Raw genomic sequence first — 18450 nt, 5'->3', positions numbered from 1 at the left:
TACAACAGGCCTAGTGTCTAATCGACATGTGCCTAGGACCAAATGGTAACTAACACACACACACACACACACTGATGGAAGCGGACTTCATTCACAGGTTTGAGTATATAAATAACAGGGACCATGAAACTTAGAAGGAATGACCGGTAATTTACATTAAAGGGGTCGGGTTAGGAGCTGAGACTCAACACCTGCAGCCACATATAGGCGAGTACAGGATAGTGTAGCGGCAGTATCACCCTTATGGATAGAAGGTTCAGAAAATCTACAAGTTGTTGTATGACACACTAGTGCAACATTTGGGTATCTTTATTGTGGAAACATTTCGCCAGCCAGTGGCTTCCTTAATCCAATGCAGAGAAGAATATTGGAAGATTAGGAGCTTGAAGTAATCAATCCCTCAGGTTGGAGGTGATGTGATCAGTCCATCAATTTTGATGAAGGTACAGCATATGACCTACTCCCACTTGTGAATGTTTCCATGGTGACGCCGCCTCTGACTGCTTCACCTCGCCTGTCTGCAGTATATAAGCCGCTTCTCCGCGCATTTATGTACAAAACTGGCTGAACTACTGGTTATAATCATAACCATGATTTTTAAAGAGGTGGACCGGTAAGCCAGCAGAAGTCCTCGGTCAAATGACCAAAGACTCCACCTCTGGGCCATTATATGACTAAGACCATCGTCAGGAAACGCTTGTCCTGTTTCCTGACAGACTTTATACCTACCTACCATATGCTGTATTCCTGTCAAGATTGATGAACCGAACACATCGACTCCAGGCTGAGGGACTAATTATTTCAAACTCCTGATCTTCCACCATTCTTCTTTGTATTGGACTTAGGAAGCCACTGACTGGTGGAACGTTTCTACAATAAAGATACCTAAATGTTTCACAAGTGTCTCATCCATAAACAATGTCATCCTTGTACTGTCTTCCCAGAGATGGACACGGCCAAGATTACAAGTCTCAAGAACAACGTGAATATTAGCAAACTATTAATAATAATAATAATAATAATAATAATAATAATAATAATAATAATAATATTATTATTATTATTATTATTATTATTATTATTATTATTACATTTGCCATGAGCACATAATAATGGTGGGTGATGCCAACAGATATGCTGGACAGTAATGAACGATGGTGATGTGTACGTCCTTGACACCAAGAACATTATCTATGTGTGGACCGGACGCAACAGCAACAATATGGAGAAGCTACAGGGTGCTAAGGTGGGTCCTGGGTGTCAAGGTGGGTCCTGGGTGTCAAGGTGGGTCCTGGGTGTCAAGGTGGGTCCTGGGTATCAAGGTGGGTCGTGGGTGTCAAGGTGGGTCCTGGGTGCCAAGGTGGGTCCTTGGTGCCACTGTGGTTAGAGGGTTCCATTTATCATTTTGTAACTACAGCAGCATAGTTAATCTCATTTATCACATACTTTTAAAATTTCTAATTGTTATAGCCCTTTTTACCTCCTCATTTAACCCATTCCACTGAAAAACTTTCAATTGTACTTTCAACTCCATATTTTTTTCTTCAATCAACAACTGTGGCCTCTGTTCTCTCTGTTGAAGGTACTAAGAAATCGTCCTTATCTGTTCTTCAATATCCTTCCTTGAAGGAAGGAGCCTTAATGACGGTGCTGTAAGGAATCGTACCCTCTCTCTTCTTCGACTCAAAACTCATTACCTATCATTCCCCCCCCCCCTTCCAAAAGGGCTGTGTGACACCTGATCTTTCTCATTCTTTTATGGCTTTGTCTCCCCTTTTTGTTTCATTGATATTTTAGTTGGCCAGATAACAAGGTAAGATGATTATTATATTCCTTGGTGAGCACTGAACCATTATGGATCATACAGCGCTTGTTTAATGAGATTTAATTAGATTTGATTCCATGTAGGTATATGTTGTCCAGACAGATAATATATACTCTATGAACGGCTCTCAGTTATTTTGTATGACTGATTGAAAATAAATGATATGATGATGATGATGTACAACTCTAGACGTTAAAGAAAACGTTTCGACACAAGTGGTTTCTTCATTAGGAGTGAAGACACTCAGCCTGGAGAAGAGTTCTGTTCCACTATCATATTCAGGACTGAAGAAGACACTCGTGGCGAAACGTTTCCTTTAATAAATGTCCTGAGCTGTACATGTGACTGGCTACCAACAGTCATCCAAAATACCCAGAACTCAGCAGGTGGATGTGATTGTTCTTCTAGCTGCAACATGGTGAGAGGAGACTTGAGGTAGTAACACCCCAGGTGTTCCTTCCACCTGGATTAATTTTATATGCATGGGAGCGCTGTTACATAAGCGTCATACAGCATCGGGGAAAGGGGAAGTAATCAGCTTTGATTCGTTTAGGGAAGGTATCTTTGTTTCCCCGGATCAGGAGCCCCTCATCAAGATCAAGACCCTAATGGAAATTAAGAACTCCCCGTAAAAATAGGCCATTAAATTAAATTTACATAATGTACCATTACCGCAGACCTAGAATAGCCATTTATTTATTTATTTATTTTATGTCTTTGCAAACAGTACATTGAGATTTTATATTTACAATAGTGGGTTGCAATGCAAAGAGAACCTCTATTATGCCTTGGCATTATGGGCCAACTTAACATTATTGGATTACAGTCTACTTAACACTAAGGAGTGTATCATAGTTGTACAGTAGGATAGTAATTATTTCATAGTTGTACAGTAGAATATTAATTATGAATGAATCAAAATTTGTATAATACAAAGATATATTTATATTCGAACATACTTTTTGAGAAAACAATGATTCAATTATATTCCTGTCAACAATGGATAGAAGGTTCAAAGTGATTGTTTCAGTTATGATGTGGGAGTACATAGGTGAGTATGTGTGTACTGAGTATTTAGCGTTTAGTCTAGGGTGATTAAGTGGCTTTTGAGAAGAGTCTTAAACAGATTTTTAGACCGGGTTACTTTAATATCTTCTGATAATGAATTCCATATTTTAGGGCCCTTTATGTGCATAGAGTTTTTACACAGTGTGATATGGACACGAGGTATATCAAAAAGAGATCTGTCTTGTGTTGTGGTCATGTGTCCTGTTTAAGTTCGTGAGGAGAAGTTTGAGTGGAGGGTTTATATTTGCGTGTATTGTTCTGTGTATGTAGTAGGCACATGAATAAGTATGGATGTTCTTAATGGTGAGCAGATTCAGACTTTTGAAAATTGGTGGAGTATGCTGGCGGGAGCGGGAATTATCATTCTTACTGCTGCCTTTTGCTAGGTTATGAGGGGTTTTAGGTGATTGGATGTTGTTGATCCCCATGCACAAATTCCATATGTAAGATAAGGGTATATGAGTGTATGGTACAGTGCCAGGAGAGCTGATTGTGGAACGTAGTACCTTATCTTTGATAGTATGCCTACAGTCTTAGAGATTTTCTTGGTGATTTGTTGTACGTGTCCGGAACGTCAGGCTACTGTCAAGGTGGATACCTAGGAATTTTCCCTCTGTGAGTCTTGTGACTGATGATCCATTTAGCGTTATGTTAATTGGATCATTTGCAGCCATGTGATGTGAGAACCATTGTACAAATTATACTGCTTTATACAATAATTTATAAACTTACTAAATAAAACTTATCTTATCCTGCCTATTGTGTGGACAGTTTGCGTCTACACTGAAGCAGGAGCACGGTGGTAGCCAGGTGGTGGTGGTGGAGGACGGCCTAGAGAGTGCGCTGCAAGACATGGAGAGAACCATCTTTGAGAAGTTCTTACCCCTCAATAACAAGCAGGTCATCCCTGCGTCGGAGGCACCTAAAGATGAAGCTGTGGTATGTACAGTGTAACAATGTGTGAAATACAAAAAAGAAACATGGAATAATTATTATTCAGGATACACTAGAATTATTAAAATAGCACTGTAATGGTAGCATCTTTAAATCTGAAGAGAAATATATTATAATTAGCTTTTTTTTTTACCTATAAAAATGGTGATGGTGGAAAAGTGGGGATATAGGAAATACAAGTAAATAGGCAAGAAGAATAAAATGGGGAATAGAAATTTGGTTCGTGTTGGGGTGTGGATGCATGTGAAAGCAGGGATTAAAAAGGTATGTTGCTGTATCATTGTGGGTTTGAAAGATTTTTGTAGTATTTTTCATTGAGTTTTTATGTGTAGATTGTTGTGAAGACTAGACGATGCCTTTGGGGCTGCGCTACTTGGCAGGTACACACCTCAAGGTAAATTCATTAATGAGTGCTTGTAGTACTCTGGTTGCTACACGTACTCTCATGCAAAGTACCACACCTCAAGGTAAATTCATTAATGAGTGCTTGTAGTACTCTGGTTGCTACACGTACTCTCATGCAAAGTACAACACCAGACTCATTTCTGGCTTACTAGTTTCTTTTTATTCTGGGGAGGGGGGGATTTTTTTGTTCGTTATGTGTAAATGGAGATTTTTGACATCTCATTTCTCTTCATTTTTTCATCATTTTGAATTATAGGTCTTGGGTATTCGAGTTTATGTATATTCTTGTTTTCTGTTATATTGACATATAGTAGGTTGTGAGTGGTTGGTTTTACATGTTAGTCTTTAGTGTTGACGTAATGGTGTTCTTTCTGTCAGGGATGTAAAAGCAAGGTTATCACTTGAGCGATAACTTGCTCTCACACGCCTCCTCCACTCTACAGACATCTCAGCAGTGTCCTCTCTTTGTTATTAGTTTAGTCTGTTATCTTGTAACAGGGATTTTGTCCATATTTATATCCTACATTCACTTTAATTTGTGGATTTTTTTTAAAGAGAGCTGGAGAGAGAAGTTATGGAATCTCATGTTTATTTATTTATTTTAATTTTTATTTTATTTTTTTTTTTTTGCAGCGTGTATAGCACTTCCATCCTGTATTCTCTATTTTCTTTCAGAAAAACGTTTAAAATAAAATGGAGGGCTTTGCTTTGTACTCGTTGCATGGGTATTGTGTTGGTCCTGGTGGTGAGAGATTTTTTTTGTCCTCTTCATGTGTGGGGATGCTGTGAAACTTTAATATTACGTAAACCTGTATGAGAGTCGTGAACATAAAATGGTAACCATTTAATGATGATTCCTGCAACGTTTTGTAAAGTTCATAGACAACTGAACCGACTTGAACCTGCCAAGATTGTACACTTTACTTTGGATATATGCTGTGATTCGTTACTTGTTTTAATGATAACTTCCTGTTTTCATTCGCTGCCTGACTACGGTGGAGTGCGGTTGTGCCCAGCACCCCTCTGCTGTCTTTCAGGCGAGCTACCACAGTACATCAACAACCATTGAGTAGTGTGGACGTGCGCTGCTCATTTTGGGATATCAAAATGGCTGAACATACAGTACGGAGAGTAAATACTATCTGCATAGAGCTGGTTCGTGGTACGTTAAGTGGAGATACGATGAACGTACTTCTCCCTAACATCATCAGGGACACATATGGTATCCCCAACGAGGAATTATATGGCGTCGCTCTTAATGGTTTGTCAAGAATCTTCGTGAAATTTCTGAGAGCCGGCTTCTACACAAGAATTGTCGAGCAGTACCAGGAACAACGCATGAGTGTGAATTCAGCGATGGATGTTGTGTTACATGATGTTTCCAAGTACTACACATGGGTGAAGGTACGGAATGTACCCTTCGAGGCTACGGCGTATGGACTACAGGAGTTTTTTCGCAGTTATGGGACAGTGCATTCTGCAACCATGGGGGTATGGAGGGATGGTCCGTATGAAGGAATGCCGGAAGGTTCTTACACCCTTAAAATGTCTTTAACAAGGCCTATACCATCCTATGTTACGATGACCGGTTGTAGAACACAGGTTTATGTGTACTATGCGGGTCAGAGAAAAACATGTCGTCTGTGCAGCTCTTATGAGCACATGGCAGCCCAGTGTCCTAGGAGGCAGGCTCCTCGAATTCTGGACACGCCGATTGTGATTCAACAGTCGTGTGATTTGGTGCCTGGCTCTGTTGCCTCTGGAGGCCGGAGGCCTGATCTCTGGAGCAAGGAGGTCGACCGGGAGGTGGCGGAGGAGGAGACGTGTGTCACTATCCCAGGGGAGTCGGGGGAGTCGAAGGTGTTAGCTGAGGAGTCTTTAGTCCAGGAAGCTTCGACTCAGGAGGGTTTACTGGCAGATGTCATCAAGGATTTTTTGGATGGGGATGAGCCCGGTGTAGAAGGTGTCCTCAGTTTATGTGAAGTTGGAGAGCTGGAGGGACAACAAATTGTGGAGAAAGACTTGAGTAAGAAAAGGCTGGAGTGTGTGGTGGCCGTGGAGGTACACCAGGAGGATTCGTCTGAGGGTGAGATGTGTGTAAGTGGAAGTTCTAGAAAAAGAACTGCGGCATCAGAGATAGACGAGGTTATTACCCCGGGGCAGAGGCCGGGGAAGAAGTCATGGGCAGCGGTTGTGGAGCCGATGCCACATAGTGCTAGAGGTGCGCCTGAGTTGCACAGTGGGAGAGGGAGGGGGGAGGTGACTGCACAGGATAACTCGAGTGGTAAGGGAATACGCAATGTGAAAAGTGCAGCGAGTAAATCCCAGCGGCATAGGGGAAAGCCGCCACTTCTATAATTTTCAGAAGTGTCACGCTTAATGTCAATGGACTTAAGACTGAGGTTAAGAAAGTTTGGTTGGAGTGGTTTTTACGGCGGTTTGATGTAGATATTTGCTTTTTGCAAGAGCATAATCATAGGGCTGGTTGTGTGTTGCGGTTAAAAGGATATCGGATGTATGTTACCAGTGGTTTGCAATTGAAAGGTGGGGTAGCAGTGGCGATAAAGGAGACCAGCCCCTTGCGTGTCATCGGCTGGGAAGAGGGGGGGGGTGGGAGGGTCGTGAGGGTGGATGGTGTCTGGGGTGAGAGTCGAGCTAGTTTTGTAGGAGTTTACATGCCAGCAACTAGCAATACCAGGGTAAAAGTAGATTTTGTCAGAGAGGTATTGCTGTATCACTTGAGAGGTTTGCCTGCTATAACAGTAATAGGTGGTGATTGGAATTGTGTGATTAGGAGTGGTGATGTCGAACCGAGAGGGGCGGGTTGTGTGCTGAGTGTGCTGAGGGATGTATTGCGAGATATTGGGGTTGTTGATGTGGTGGGGAGGGGGGGATACCTAGTGGAGCACACGTTCGTCCGTAGGGGATATGAAGCGCGATTGGACAGAATTTATATTAAGCAGGGTATAGATGTTGTGAGGGTGCAAACCTTCGATGTGGGGTTTTCGGATCACAGGGCGGTAATAGCAGATTTGATGTGGGATGGAGTGGTGCGTATTTATTCTGGGTACTGGAAATTAAATGTAAGGCTTCTTAAGGAGGAGGTGGAGGGGCCTTTTTTCAGTGATTGGTGGTTGCCTTTTTGGGAGGCTAGGGACAGGGAGATAGATCTGTTAGATTGGTGGGAAATGCAGGCAAAACCGGGAATAGCGAATTTTTTTAAGGTTAGGGGACGGGAAGAGGCGAGGTGGCGTTTTGGGTTGCAAAATTATCTGGAGGGACAGTTGCAAGATTGTTATGTTGGGGGAGGTGGTATGAGGGATGACATGGACAGTCTGAGGAGTAGGATCGCTGAAATACACAATGATAGGTTTGATGCAATTAGGGTTAGGGCGGGGTTAGAGGATGTATTGTGGGGTGATAAGCCGTCTGGGTTTGTTTTACGTAAATTTAGGGACCGACAGAGTGTAACCACCATTCTACAATTGGAGACAAGCCCTGGGGTGGGAGGGTATCCAGTGGGTCGAGTCCTATCCAATACTGAAAGTATGAGTCTCTATGCTGATAGTTGGTTTAGGGAGAAATGGAGTTGGAGGGAGGGGGGGTTCCTGGGAGGGTATTTTTGAAGGGGGGTTCCATAGCATTTTAAGTGAGCAGGATAGAGTGGGGTTGGAGGTTGGTATAAGTGAGGTTGAGGTGGAAGAGGCAGTTTTCGGGATGAGTACCGGGAAAACACCAGGGATAGACGGTATACCAAATGATTTTTATAGAGCACATTGGGGGTGTATTAGGCAGTGCTTTGTTAGGCTATTGGATCATATGTTAACTAGTGGGAAGTTGGGCACATCGCAAAGTACGGGTGTCATAGTTTTGGTGCCAAAGAAGAGGGGGGGTAGAGAGTTGAGTGCTTACCGAGCAATATCTTTGATGTGTGCAGATTACAAGGTTTTTGCGAAAATTTTGGGTAATAGACTGAAGAAGGTCATGGGGTCGGTGATACATGGGGGACAATTTGGTATCCCGGGGAGGAGTATGCGGGTAGGTCATGGACGTATTCGGGATTTCCTTGAGGGTAGTAGTAAGGGAGGTATTCTAGGTCTGGATTGGGAGAAAGCTTATGATTATGTTGATAGGGACTTTTTGTTTGAGAGTATGGTGAGAATGGGTTTTGGAGGGAGGGTGGTTGGATGGGTGAGGACATTGTATGAGAATGCATCGATGAGAGTACAGGTAAATGGTAGGTTGGGTAGTTCAGTAAGCATGGGGAGGGGTTTAAGGCAGGGGTGTCCACTCTCCCAAATACTCTTTGCATGTATGCAGAATCCTTTCTATGTTCTGGTTGATGGTGGGATGGGAAGGATGGGGGAGAGAGGTGGATTTTGTGGGAATATTGTTGGTTATGTAGATGATACAACTGTTTTACTTAATGAGATAGAAGATTTAAGTAAAGTGGGAAGGGTAATTGAGATTTTTGGGAATGCTACTGGGATGAGAGTTAATAAGCAGAAATCACGGTTGTTGGAGGTAGGCAATTGGGTAGGAGGGACCTTGGGGGAGGAGTTTGGCTGGATAACTGTAGATAGGCTAAAGATTTGTGGGATTTTGTATTTAGCAGATGTACAGGAGAGTAGGAGGGTTAATTCAGAAATGGTAATGGACAGAGCTTTGAGTAGGCTCAGGAGTCTAAGGGCCGGGGATGTAACCTTGCATCAAAGGGTTGTGGTGGTAAATACGCTGATTTATAGTAAGGTGTGGGGAGTGGCGGAAATTTACCCCTTAAGAAGTCAGGATATTATGGAATTACAAAGAAGAGCCTTAAGGTATGTGTGGGGTTTTGGGAGGGCGTGGTTGGGTAAAGATGTGGTAATGACTGCGGTAAGACAGGGAGGATTGGGATTGATTGCATTAGGGTCTAGGGTGAAGGCGCTATATGTGAAGCAGAGGTATATTCGGGCAGCGGGGGAAAGGGGTCTTCGGGTGGGGGAGGTGATGGGGGATATCCGCAAATGGTGGGGTGGCAGGGACTTAGTGGAGTGTGAAGATATGTTGCGGTTTATGTTAAAGGTACGCAATGTTAAAAAACTCAAGGTAAAACGGTTAGTGGGTGTGGGTCGTCGTCAGGAATCAATGCAAGGGATGGCAGTGTATCCCACATATGATTGGAGAGTGATATGGGTGGAATTTAGTAAATTAAGAATACCGGCAAGAGCGAGGGAATTAGTTTATAGATTTCTTATGGGGACGTTAGCATCGAAAGAGGTGCTAAGACGAATGGGTTTTGTGAGAGAGGCATCATGCGGTTTTTGTGGGGAAGTTGAAACGGCTTTTCATGTAGTATATTTTTGTTCTGCTTTGGAGGTGGTAAGATTGTGGTTGAAGAGGGTTTTCTTTTTATTGGGGGGGGGACAGATATCAACCCTCAGGGCTTTAATGTTAGATATGGGAGGGGTACCCAAAGAGGTGGGGAGGGCTATCAGATACGTAATAGTTGATTACTTGCATGTTTCTTGGGGGATGAGGGAGGTGGAGGGAAACATTAGGATAAAAGCGTTGGCGGCGTGTTTTTATAGGACAGCATGTAGGAACAAACAATTATATGGGGGAAGGTGGGTAAGTAGTTTTCCAGAGGGATATCGTGAGCTTACTGTTGAAAGTCTACTCCGTTTGGTGACGGGGTGAGAGGCAAGGGGTTGGTCTCTTCAGTGGTGTGTCCTCTTGGAGTGATTGGAAGCCTGATGAGTAAGGTTGATTGGTTTGCAAGGTGGTAGATGTGGGTAAAGTTTTTTTTTTTGCAGGGAGCCGTCGGGGGCTCCGGGGTATGTAGACCTTTATGAATTTTGTAAAATCACAGAGTCAAAAGTAGTATGTGATTTTCTGTTTTTTCTCTTATTGTTATAAGAACCATTTTATATAGGGGGTTTATATTTATATGTATATTGTGAGGATATGTTTTATACATTCGAATCTGATGTTAGATTTATCCTTGTCATATGTCTCCTTTTTATCGTATTGAATGGGTACAAAATGACCTATGTACCAAAATATAAAAGTATTTGATGGGGTTTATATATACCCTTCAGTTGACTGGAAGGTCATATTATATATTGAGTGTTAATAGGTAACATTAATTTTGTGTGTGTGTAGGTGTGTTTGTGGGAACCAATGTCTTAGGTATAGTTCTATCATTGGATGTAATATTTTTTTAGTTTATTTGGTGAAAAGTCATTTAGTGCTTTATTTCTATGTATGATCCAGTTTGTTCTGTATGAACAAATGCACATACACGTATGTGTGTATAAGCATGCGTATATATGTATATATATATATGTGTATATGTGTGTATATATATATATATATTATGTGTGTGTGTATATATATATATATATATGTATATGTTTGTAGGACTCATTCCTACATGTTTTATAATGACTCCGACTGTTTGTTTGGAAGTCGGTTGGTTGGGTTTTTTTTAGTAGAATTTGTTATATCAATGTGTTACAATGTTTTTTTTTGTGTATCTGACATTGTCTGCCACTACTGTTTTGGATGTTATGTATTTAGTTTGTCTAGTTTTTGTTTTTAGTGATAAGTCTTTTTTGTTTGTTTGTTTGTTTGTTCTAGTATAATCCAGTCTGTGCTGTAAGAACATATGTGCACATACATGTATGTGTATATGTGCATGTGTATGTATATACATATATACATGATTATAGGACTTATTCCTACATGTTTTATGACTCCGACGTTCTATTTTGTAGTCGGTATGTTTTTTTTTTCCCGTAAACGGGTTGGGTTTCTTACGGTAGAATTTCGTTATATCAATATGTTAAAATGGTTTTTTTTTTGTTTATTGTGTGTGTACTGACATTGTCTGTCACGGTTTTGGATTTGCTAATTGTCGGCTTGTATCAAGTGTAATGTTGTTTTTAAATAAAATATAAAAAAAAAAAAACTTCCTGTTTGCCCGAAGCTGTGACTGTCTTACGTGGCGGTCACTACGTGGATTATATTTTCTTCAAATTAAGTGAAAATGCTCTAATTCTACATAAACTGAAGGGCCATTCTCATTTATAAATTGCAAAATTTAGGGCTTGATCGGGAGCCTTGAGGAACTCCTGCTGATTCAGTGAAGCCCTTGGGAGATTTCCTCCTTAAAAGATGGAACAATACTTTGATTTTTAAGAAAATTTTGGATTAATTTTTGGAAAGTGCAATTGTGAGGTACTCTGGTGAGCTTATATGTTAATTAAGCTGTCAGAAAATAGACTTGAAAGTTTTTACTTTCGTTTCTTCTTACAAGCAGTCAGCTTTTAGGAAAAATAGTTTTAATGAGGGTAATAATTATCTTCCTTTACGAAGGAGTTTCTAATGTTAAGAGCATTACGAACTTATGACATTAAGAAGTATTATAAACTCAAACTCAGTGATCATGTTAATGTTAGCTTTTGTTCTACCTGAAATACTCACAATGCTCCTCAAAATATTATACCCAAAGTACATCACATTTATTGCTAATAATAATAATGCAGTTGTTGTTGTTGTTGTTGTTTGTACTGAGATTGTCATAGTGGTATCCAAGCAGCGGCTTGTGGTTGTCAACTACCTCACGGTTTGAGTAAAATAAAGCTATTGATCTTCTATAATGGGAATTGTAAAAACCAGACACGTAAAACTCTGGTTTTTACACACCGTAACAGACTGATACAGTGTTGGTGTGCACATAAACCAGCACACAAAATAATATAATTCCCAACGACAAAAAATCTTGTCAGAAAGCATTAATCCATTACAAGGTAAGAGTATCTGATGTGACAACTACTTCCTTACAATCACCTACTGTAAGCAAGAGAAAGCAAGAAAGGTTAACACTGTAAGTAATAATATATGTGATCGTACTAATATGCAGCGTAGATCTTATTACTTCCTTAGATGATGGGGGATGAGGAGGAAGTTTGAGCAACAGGTCACGCTCTTAACCAGACTGTAGGTCTGTGATCAAGTGCCACGAGCCTAGGTGGTGGTGGTGGTGGTGGTGGTGGTGGTGGTAGTGGTGGTAGTGGTGGAGGTGATGGTGGTGGAGCCTTTTATGAAGTCCAACAAGGGAGTAGTTGTGAGTGCCTGCACCCCACACGGCTTTGTTGCCCGGTGGTGGAAGAACTGCTCTGGCCCAGGTGGTGACGGAGAGATGGCCAGCTCACCACCTGCCAAATATGAGGATATTTAATTAGTAAAAAATTCTCACAAATGTCATTCAACTGTTATAAATATGTACATTTTATAGATGATCAGCAGAAGCTATTTGATTATTTCAACAAAGTGCCCTTGACGTCATCACATCCGTATGGTTTTGCCAGAGGGCTCTTGATCCAAGGAATTGGACCTACCTCCCCTTCCTAGGGTCGAACCTGATTGCTTTCCCTTCATCCACGTGTTGTATGGCCCTGCGTATTAATGCTCAACTCTCCTCGCCTGTGAATGTAATAATATTAAGAATACAGTAACATAATCATGTACTGCAAGACCCTAACATTCCAAATATAATGGATGAACGGAAATATAATACAGTATCTCTCACATCTCATGTACTGTATATGCCATCTTTATATCAACAGTGTATCTCTTAAACCTTTTGTACCTTGCACTCGTGTCTGACTGGAAGCTTGGAGGGCTGGAAAAACTGCAAAACGAAGCAATGAGGATCATCCTAGGATGCCCTCGTACTGCCAAAATTTTAAATATGCGGAAAGAACTTAATATTCCAAGCATTAGAGATCGTGTTACTGAAAGAAATATCCTTATTGGGGTCAATATGCTTAGGCTAGCCCATTCAAACCCCTGCACAGAAGCCCTCCAAACTTTCCTCAGCACTGGTGAACATCCTTCCAGATGGATCGAAAAAACTGGAACCGACCTCCGCATGAACCATCTACATGATCTCTGTCAAGTTAGGCAACAGAGACATTTCCCTGCTCCATGGGATATTACCCCATTCCAAACTACCATTAGTCCATTTTCCCCCAAAACTCTTCTTAAATCACAACCAAAGCTTCGTCTTGAAGCCAAACATGATGCCTTAAGCTGTATTGATAACTTAGTCACACAGAACACTCTTTCACAAATTATTTACGTTGATGGTTCTGTTCACCAGTCCACTGGTGCAGCTGGTAGTGCTGCTGTTGTCGTACAGAGTGATGGCTCTCATAAAGAAATTGGAGCACGCATCAATAACTGGGCCTCTACCCTTCAAACAGAACTGTTTGCCATACTCCTTGCACTCAAATGCGTCCATGTATCTAAGGTTGACACTTTAATTGTAACTGATTCTCTGTCATCCATAAATGCTTTCAGCTCATTAAGTATAAATTGTGGCATGCTTGTGTCAGAAGCCAGACATAGGTATGGTAAGATTGTGGACAGTGGAGTCAGAGTGCACATGCTGTGGATTCCATCTCACATTGGTCTTCAGATGCATGATAGAACTGATAAATTGGCTAAGCTGTATGCTTTCAAAGAGGGAGTAGATTACAATCTTGGGTTATCAGTTTGCAGTTTGAGAACAATAATACGAAAAGAACTTCAAATGAACTTTATTGACTTAAGACTTAGGGAGATTGACACAAGTCAGTCCATCTATCATCATTCCATCATGCAGGAGCCACATGTCTATGGTCCATCCAACAAGATAAGCAGACTCTTGGATGTCACTACCGCCCGGCTCCGGCTGGGTTACAAGTATCTTTGGCAGGTTAAATCATCACCACCAGATGTAGACCAAACGAAATGTAAACTTTGCCAGATGGATTATTGTCACACCTTGCGTCATTATGTACTGGAGTGTGATCAGATTAATGAATTTAGAAACAACACACTCGGAAATGTTCAAGAAATGGCAAAGTATTTTATCCACAGTGGTATATTACAGACCATTCTGGAGAAATACCCTGACTTTGCTAGCTGTAAATAATGCATTACCATGTGTGTGTGTGTGTGTGTGTGTGTGTGTGTGTGTGTGTGTGTGTGTGTGTGTGTGTGTGTGTGTGTGTGTGGGAGTGTGTGTGTGGGTGTGTGGGTGTGTGTGCGCGTGTGTGTGTGTGTGTGTGCGTGTGTGGGTGTGCGTGCTTGTGTGTATGCATATATTTGTACGCTTGTGTGCATATGTCTGTGCGCGCTCGCGCTCGTGTGGGTGTATGACCCACTTAATATTTGTATTTATAACTCATTACAATTGTGACCAGGTGTGGACTTATCAGTGGTTCAATACTTTGTAATTTGTTCATGACTGTAACCATGTATAGGAGTGAGGCTGATTCATTACCTTTGTAACTTTCCATGATTGTGACCAGATCTACCTGGAGTTCATTACCTTTGTAACTAGTTCAGCTATCATAACTTTAGGGTCCAGTCACTGGACCCATTATGTACCTTTGTAATCTTTTGACTACCGCCCACAGGATGGGTATGGGGTGCATAATAAAGATATTAAACTGTAACCATATTATGTAATAAAATATACCTATTGGTAAAAAAAATACAGTATATATATAAAGTAGGGATCAGGTACAAGGGACGTACATGGCACTTATACTAAGGTTATGCAGACGAAGACATTAGTCTAATGACACTGTGACACCAATTCATTTACTTTATGACTGCATGTAAGTACTGTCTCTCTCATTCATGTCTGACATGCTCAATAGACCATCTTCCCATAGGTCCGGCGTATGTGTCAGGAGATGAAACTGTACCGGTGTTGTGATGAGTCTGGCACACTCAAGGTGATAGAGGTGAAGAATGGTCCACTCTCGCAGTCAGACCTCGACTCCAAGGTGAGACCATCATCTAATTGTAATATTATGTACATTCAGTGTTTCTGCAGTATGCTTTATGAGTTACATGGTGGGAACAAGAGTTAGCTATGCTTTCCTGTTACATTCCAACGCACAAGATAGATTTTCAGATGACAGACTGTGCGAGGAGACGTCACCAGGCATTCCACTATGTGACGATGGGCTTATTACTTAGAGCAGCTTCCTACAATACTAGCTCTTATACTCTCATTAATCTTTTGTGTTGTGGCCAAGTGTGGCCTTTATACAGGTACAGTCGTAGTATGATGTAAACAACACTTGCTTGTACTCTTAGTCTTGGGATCTACAGCTGATGTGAATTCTTTTACTTTTTTTCAGTTGAAATCATAACAGTTTAATATAGTTTTATGGATCATTCAAGGAAAAAAGAAATAGGAGATGTAGCCTAGCGAGAGAGTTGTAATTCTTAAGTGTTTTTATGATAGAATGATGCAGTAATATGAATCATTTTGAATAAAATTTATACAGAATGATTTACTTATAGTCACAAGGGAAGGGAGGGTGGAGAAAGACACAAATGCAGTATAATGCTTCTCTCTATTGACATTTTGCTCACAGTGGCCTTATCAAGTCTAAATGGTTCAGAGAACCGACAAGTTGATAAATTAGACACATGTGTGACACTTGGTTATCTTTATTGTGGAAACGTTTCGCCACACACTCGCTTCTTTGTATTGGACTGATGAAGTCACTGTGTGGCGAAACGTTTCCACAATAAAGATACCCAAGTGTTGCACATGTGTTTAATGTATCACCTTATCAAGTCACAAATAGGGGGCGCGGTGCCTTGATCCTGGTGAAGGGACCTTAATTCAAGAAATTAGGTATATAATGGCTCACGAAATCGTAATGACACGATTGCAAACAAACCATACCACGGGTTGGGAAAGAACCCACGGTCAGAGAGTCATAAAACTCCAGACCGGCTCGTTAGCCACTGGGCTCAGTGGCTAACGCGTTGGTCTGGAGTTTCATGAGTCTGACCGCGGGTTCTCTCCCCGCCCATGGTAGGGTTATTAGGTTTATAATTCCCTTAGAGCAAACATGATATACTGCTTCTCCATTATTAATATATTCACAAGGAGGCGTTAAGCTCCAAAAGGTGCGATGCAAAGGGAGGGAGGGTAGCTCCAGTTCCTTGGATGGAGAACCTGTCACCAGTATCAAGGTACCATCTTGAATGAACACTACACTGTCAGTATAACAGTAATATTCATAACATTGTCACCAGAAAATGATGTACTTATGACACTGAGACGATGGTGAGTAACGTGAGTGGTGTGACTAACGTGAGTAACGAGAATGACACGATGTGATTATGGCGAGTGACATGAAAAACCTCCCTGCAGGACTCCTTCATTGTGGACAACGGGCAGGATGGCATCTGGGTGTGGGTAGGCAAGAAAGCCACACGCAAGGAGAGGGAGGAGGCCTTGAGGAACGCTCAGGGATTCCTTACTAAAAAGGGATACCCGCCAAGGTACTACAGAACTGCTAGGAGCAACACTAAGATGAATGTGTAATGTGATTCAACACAGACTAAGAGAAAAGACATAATATATATATAAATATATATATATATATATATATATATATATATATATATATATATATATATATATATATATATATATATATAAACTGTAGTGTAAAGCACCCTTCTGGCAAGACAGTGATGGAGTGAATGATGGTGAAAGTTTTTCTTTTTCGGGCCACTCTGCCTTGGTGGTAATCGGCCAGTGTGATAATAATAAAATACATATATATATATATATATATATATATATATATATATATATATATATATATATATATATATATATATATATATATATATATATATATATATATGCAATACAATCGCAGGCAGGCGATTTTAAAGATGCAAAAAAGCCAAGAGGGATGAAAAATCTTCAGTTCAAGATCTTTCACAGACACACATACACATATGTGTGTGTGTGTGTGTGTGTGTGTGTGGGTGTGTGTGTGTGTGTGTGTGTGTGTATACTCACCTAATTGTACTCACCTAATTGTGGTTGCAGGGGTCGAGACTCAGCTCCTGGCCCCGCCTCTTCACTGATCGCTACTAGGTCCTCTCACTCTCTGCTTCCTGAGCTTTGTCATACCTCGTCTTAAAGCTCTGTATGGTTCCTGCCTCCACTGCATCACTTTCTAGGCTATTCCACTTCATGACTACTCTATTGCTGAAGAAATACTTCCTAACATCCCTCTGACTCATCTGAGTCTTCAGCTTCCAATTGTGACCTCTTGTTACTGTGTCCCCTCTCTGGAACATCCTGTCTCTATCCACCTTATCTATTCCACGCAGTATTTTGTATGTCGTTATTATGTCTCCCCTGACCCTCCTGTCCTCCAGTGTCGTCAGTCCGATTTCCCTCAACCTTTCTTCGTAGGACATTCCCCTGAGCTCCGGAACTAGCTTTGTTGCAAACCTTTGTACTTTCTCTAATTTCTTGACGTGTTTGACCAGGTGTGGGTTCCAAACTGGTGCTGCATACTCCAGTACGGGCCTAACGTACACAGTGTACAGTGCCTTGAACGATTCCTTACTAAGGTATCGGAACGCTATTCTCATGTTTGCCAGGCGCCCATATGCTGCAGCAGTTATCTGGTTGATGTGTGCCTCCGGAGACGTGCTCGGTGTTATGGTCACCCCAAGATCTTTCTCCTTGAGCGAGGTTTGCAGTTTCTGACTACCTAGCCTATACTCTGTCTGCGGACTTCTTTGCCCTTCTCCAATCTTCATGACTTTGCACTTTGTACTTTGCACTTGTGTGTGTGTGTGTGTGTGTGTGTGTGTGTGTGTGTGTGTGTGTGAACATTGGTTCTGCGATTAATTTATTTCAACGTGGTCGTTTAAGAAGTAGAAAAAATGGCAATTCTTCAATATAATATTTAATTGCGATAATAAAATTACCAACAATATAATAATTCTCATTACTAGCGCCAAATGGAGAGGATGAGAAAGTCGTTAACAAATAGCCTACGCTTAAGAGAGAAAACTATAAACGACATTTGAGTCCCTCCTGGACCATTATGTAAACCGTTTCACCTATGGTATTGTGACTGTTATTCTTAATGAGAATATAATGTTAATGTTATTGTGATGAGGATGGTGTGGTGGGCAGCACACAGGTGTCGAGGGTAGTGGATAACGGTGAGCCGCCCGAGTTCAAGACGCTCTTCAAGGACTGGCGGGACAAGGAGCAGAGTAAAGCCTTCGGTCGACAAGCTTCCAGTGAGTATCATGTTTCAGCTCGTTCTGTTAACCACAGACAACAGGTACTCTTGTAAAATCAGTCAAATGGG

General features: G+C 41.3%; 1 protein-coding gene across 2 annotated transcripts in view; it reads left to right on the top strand.

Moving 5' to 3' along the window:
• The window catches only part of LOC128691192 (villin-1), a 165975-nt gene that overhangs the window by 104202 nt on the left and 43323 nt on the right, over nucleotides 1–18450 (top strand). For both annotated transcript variants that reach the window (XM_053780050.2, XM_053780051.2), the window contains 5 exons: nucleotides 1133–1246; nucleotides 3665–3832; nucleotides 14965–15078; nucleotides 16470–16600; nucleotides 18270–18379. In XM_053780050.2, coding sequence (XP_053636025.2) covers nucleotides 1133–1246; nucleotides 3665–3832; nucleotides 14965–15078; nucleotides 16470–16600; nucleotides 18270–18379 — 637 coding nt within the window. The remainder of the gene's footprint in view (nucleotides 1–1132; nucleotides 1247–3664; nucleotides 3833–14964; nucleotides 15079–16469; nucleotides 16601–18269; nucleotides 18380–18450) is intronic.

The sequence above is a fragment of the Cherax quadricarinatus genome, chromosome 27, assembly GCF_038502225.1.
Source record: "Cherax quadricarinatus isolate ZL_2023a chromosome 27, ASM3850222v1, whole genome shotgun sequence".
Lineage (NCBI taxonomy): Eukaryota > Metazoa > Arthropoda > Malacostraca > Decapoda > Parastacidae > Cherax > Cherax quadricarinatus.
The sequence above is the reverse complement of the archived record's forward strand: the minus strand, read 5'-3'. Positions and strand labels throughout refer to the sequence as shown.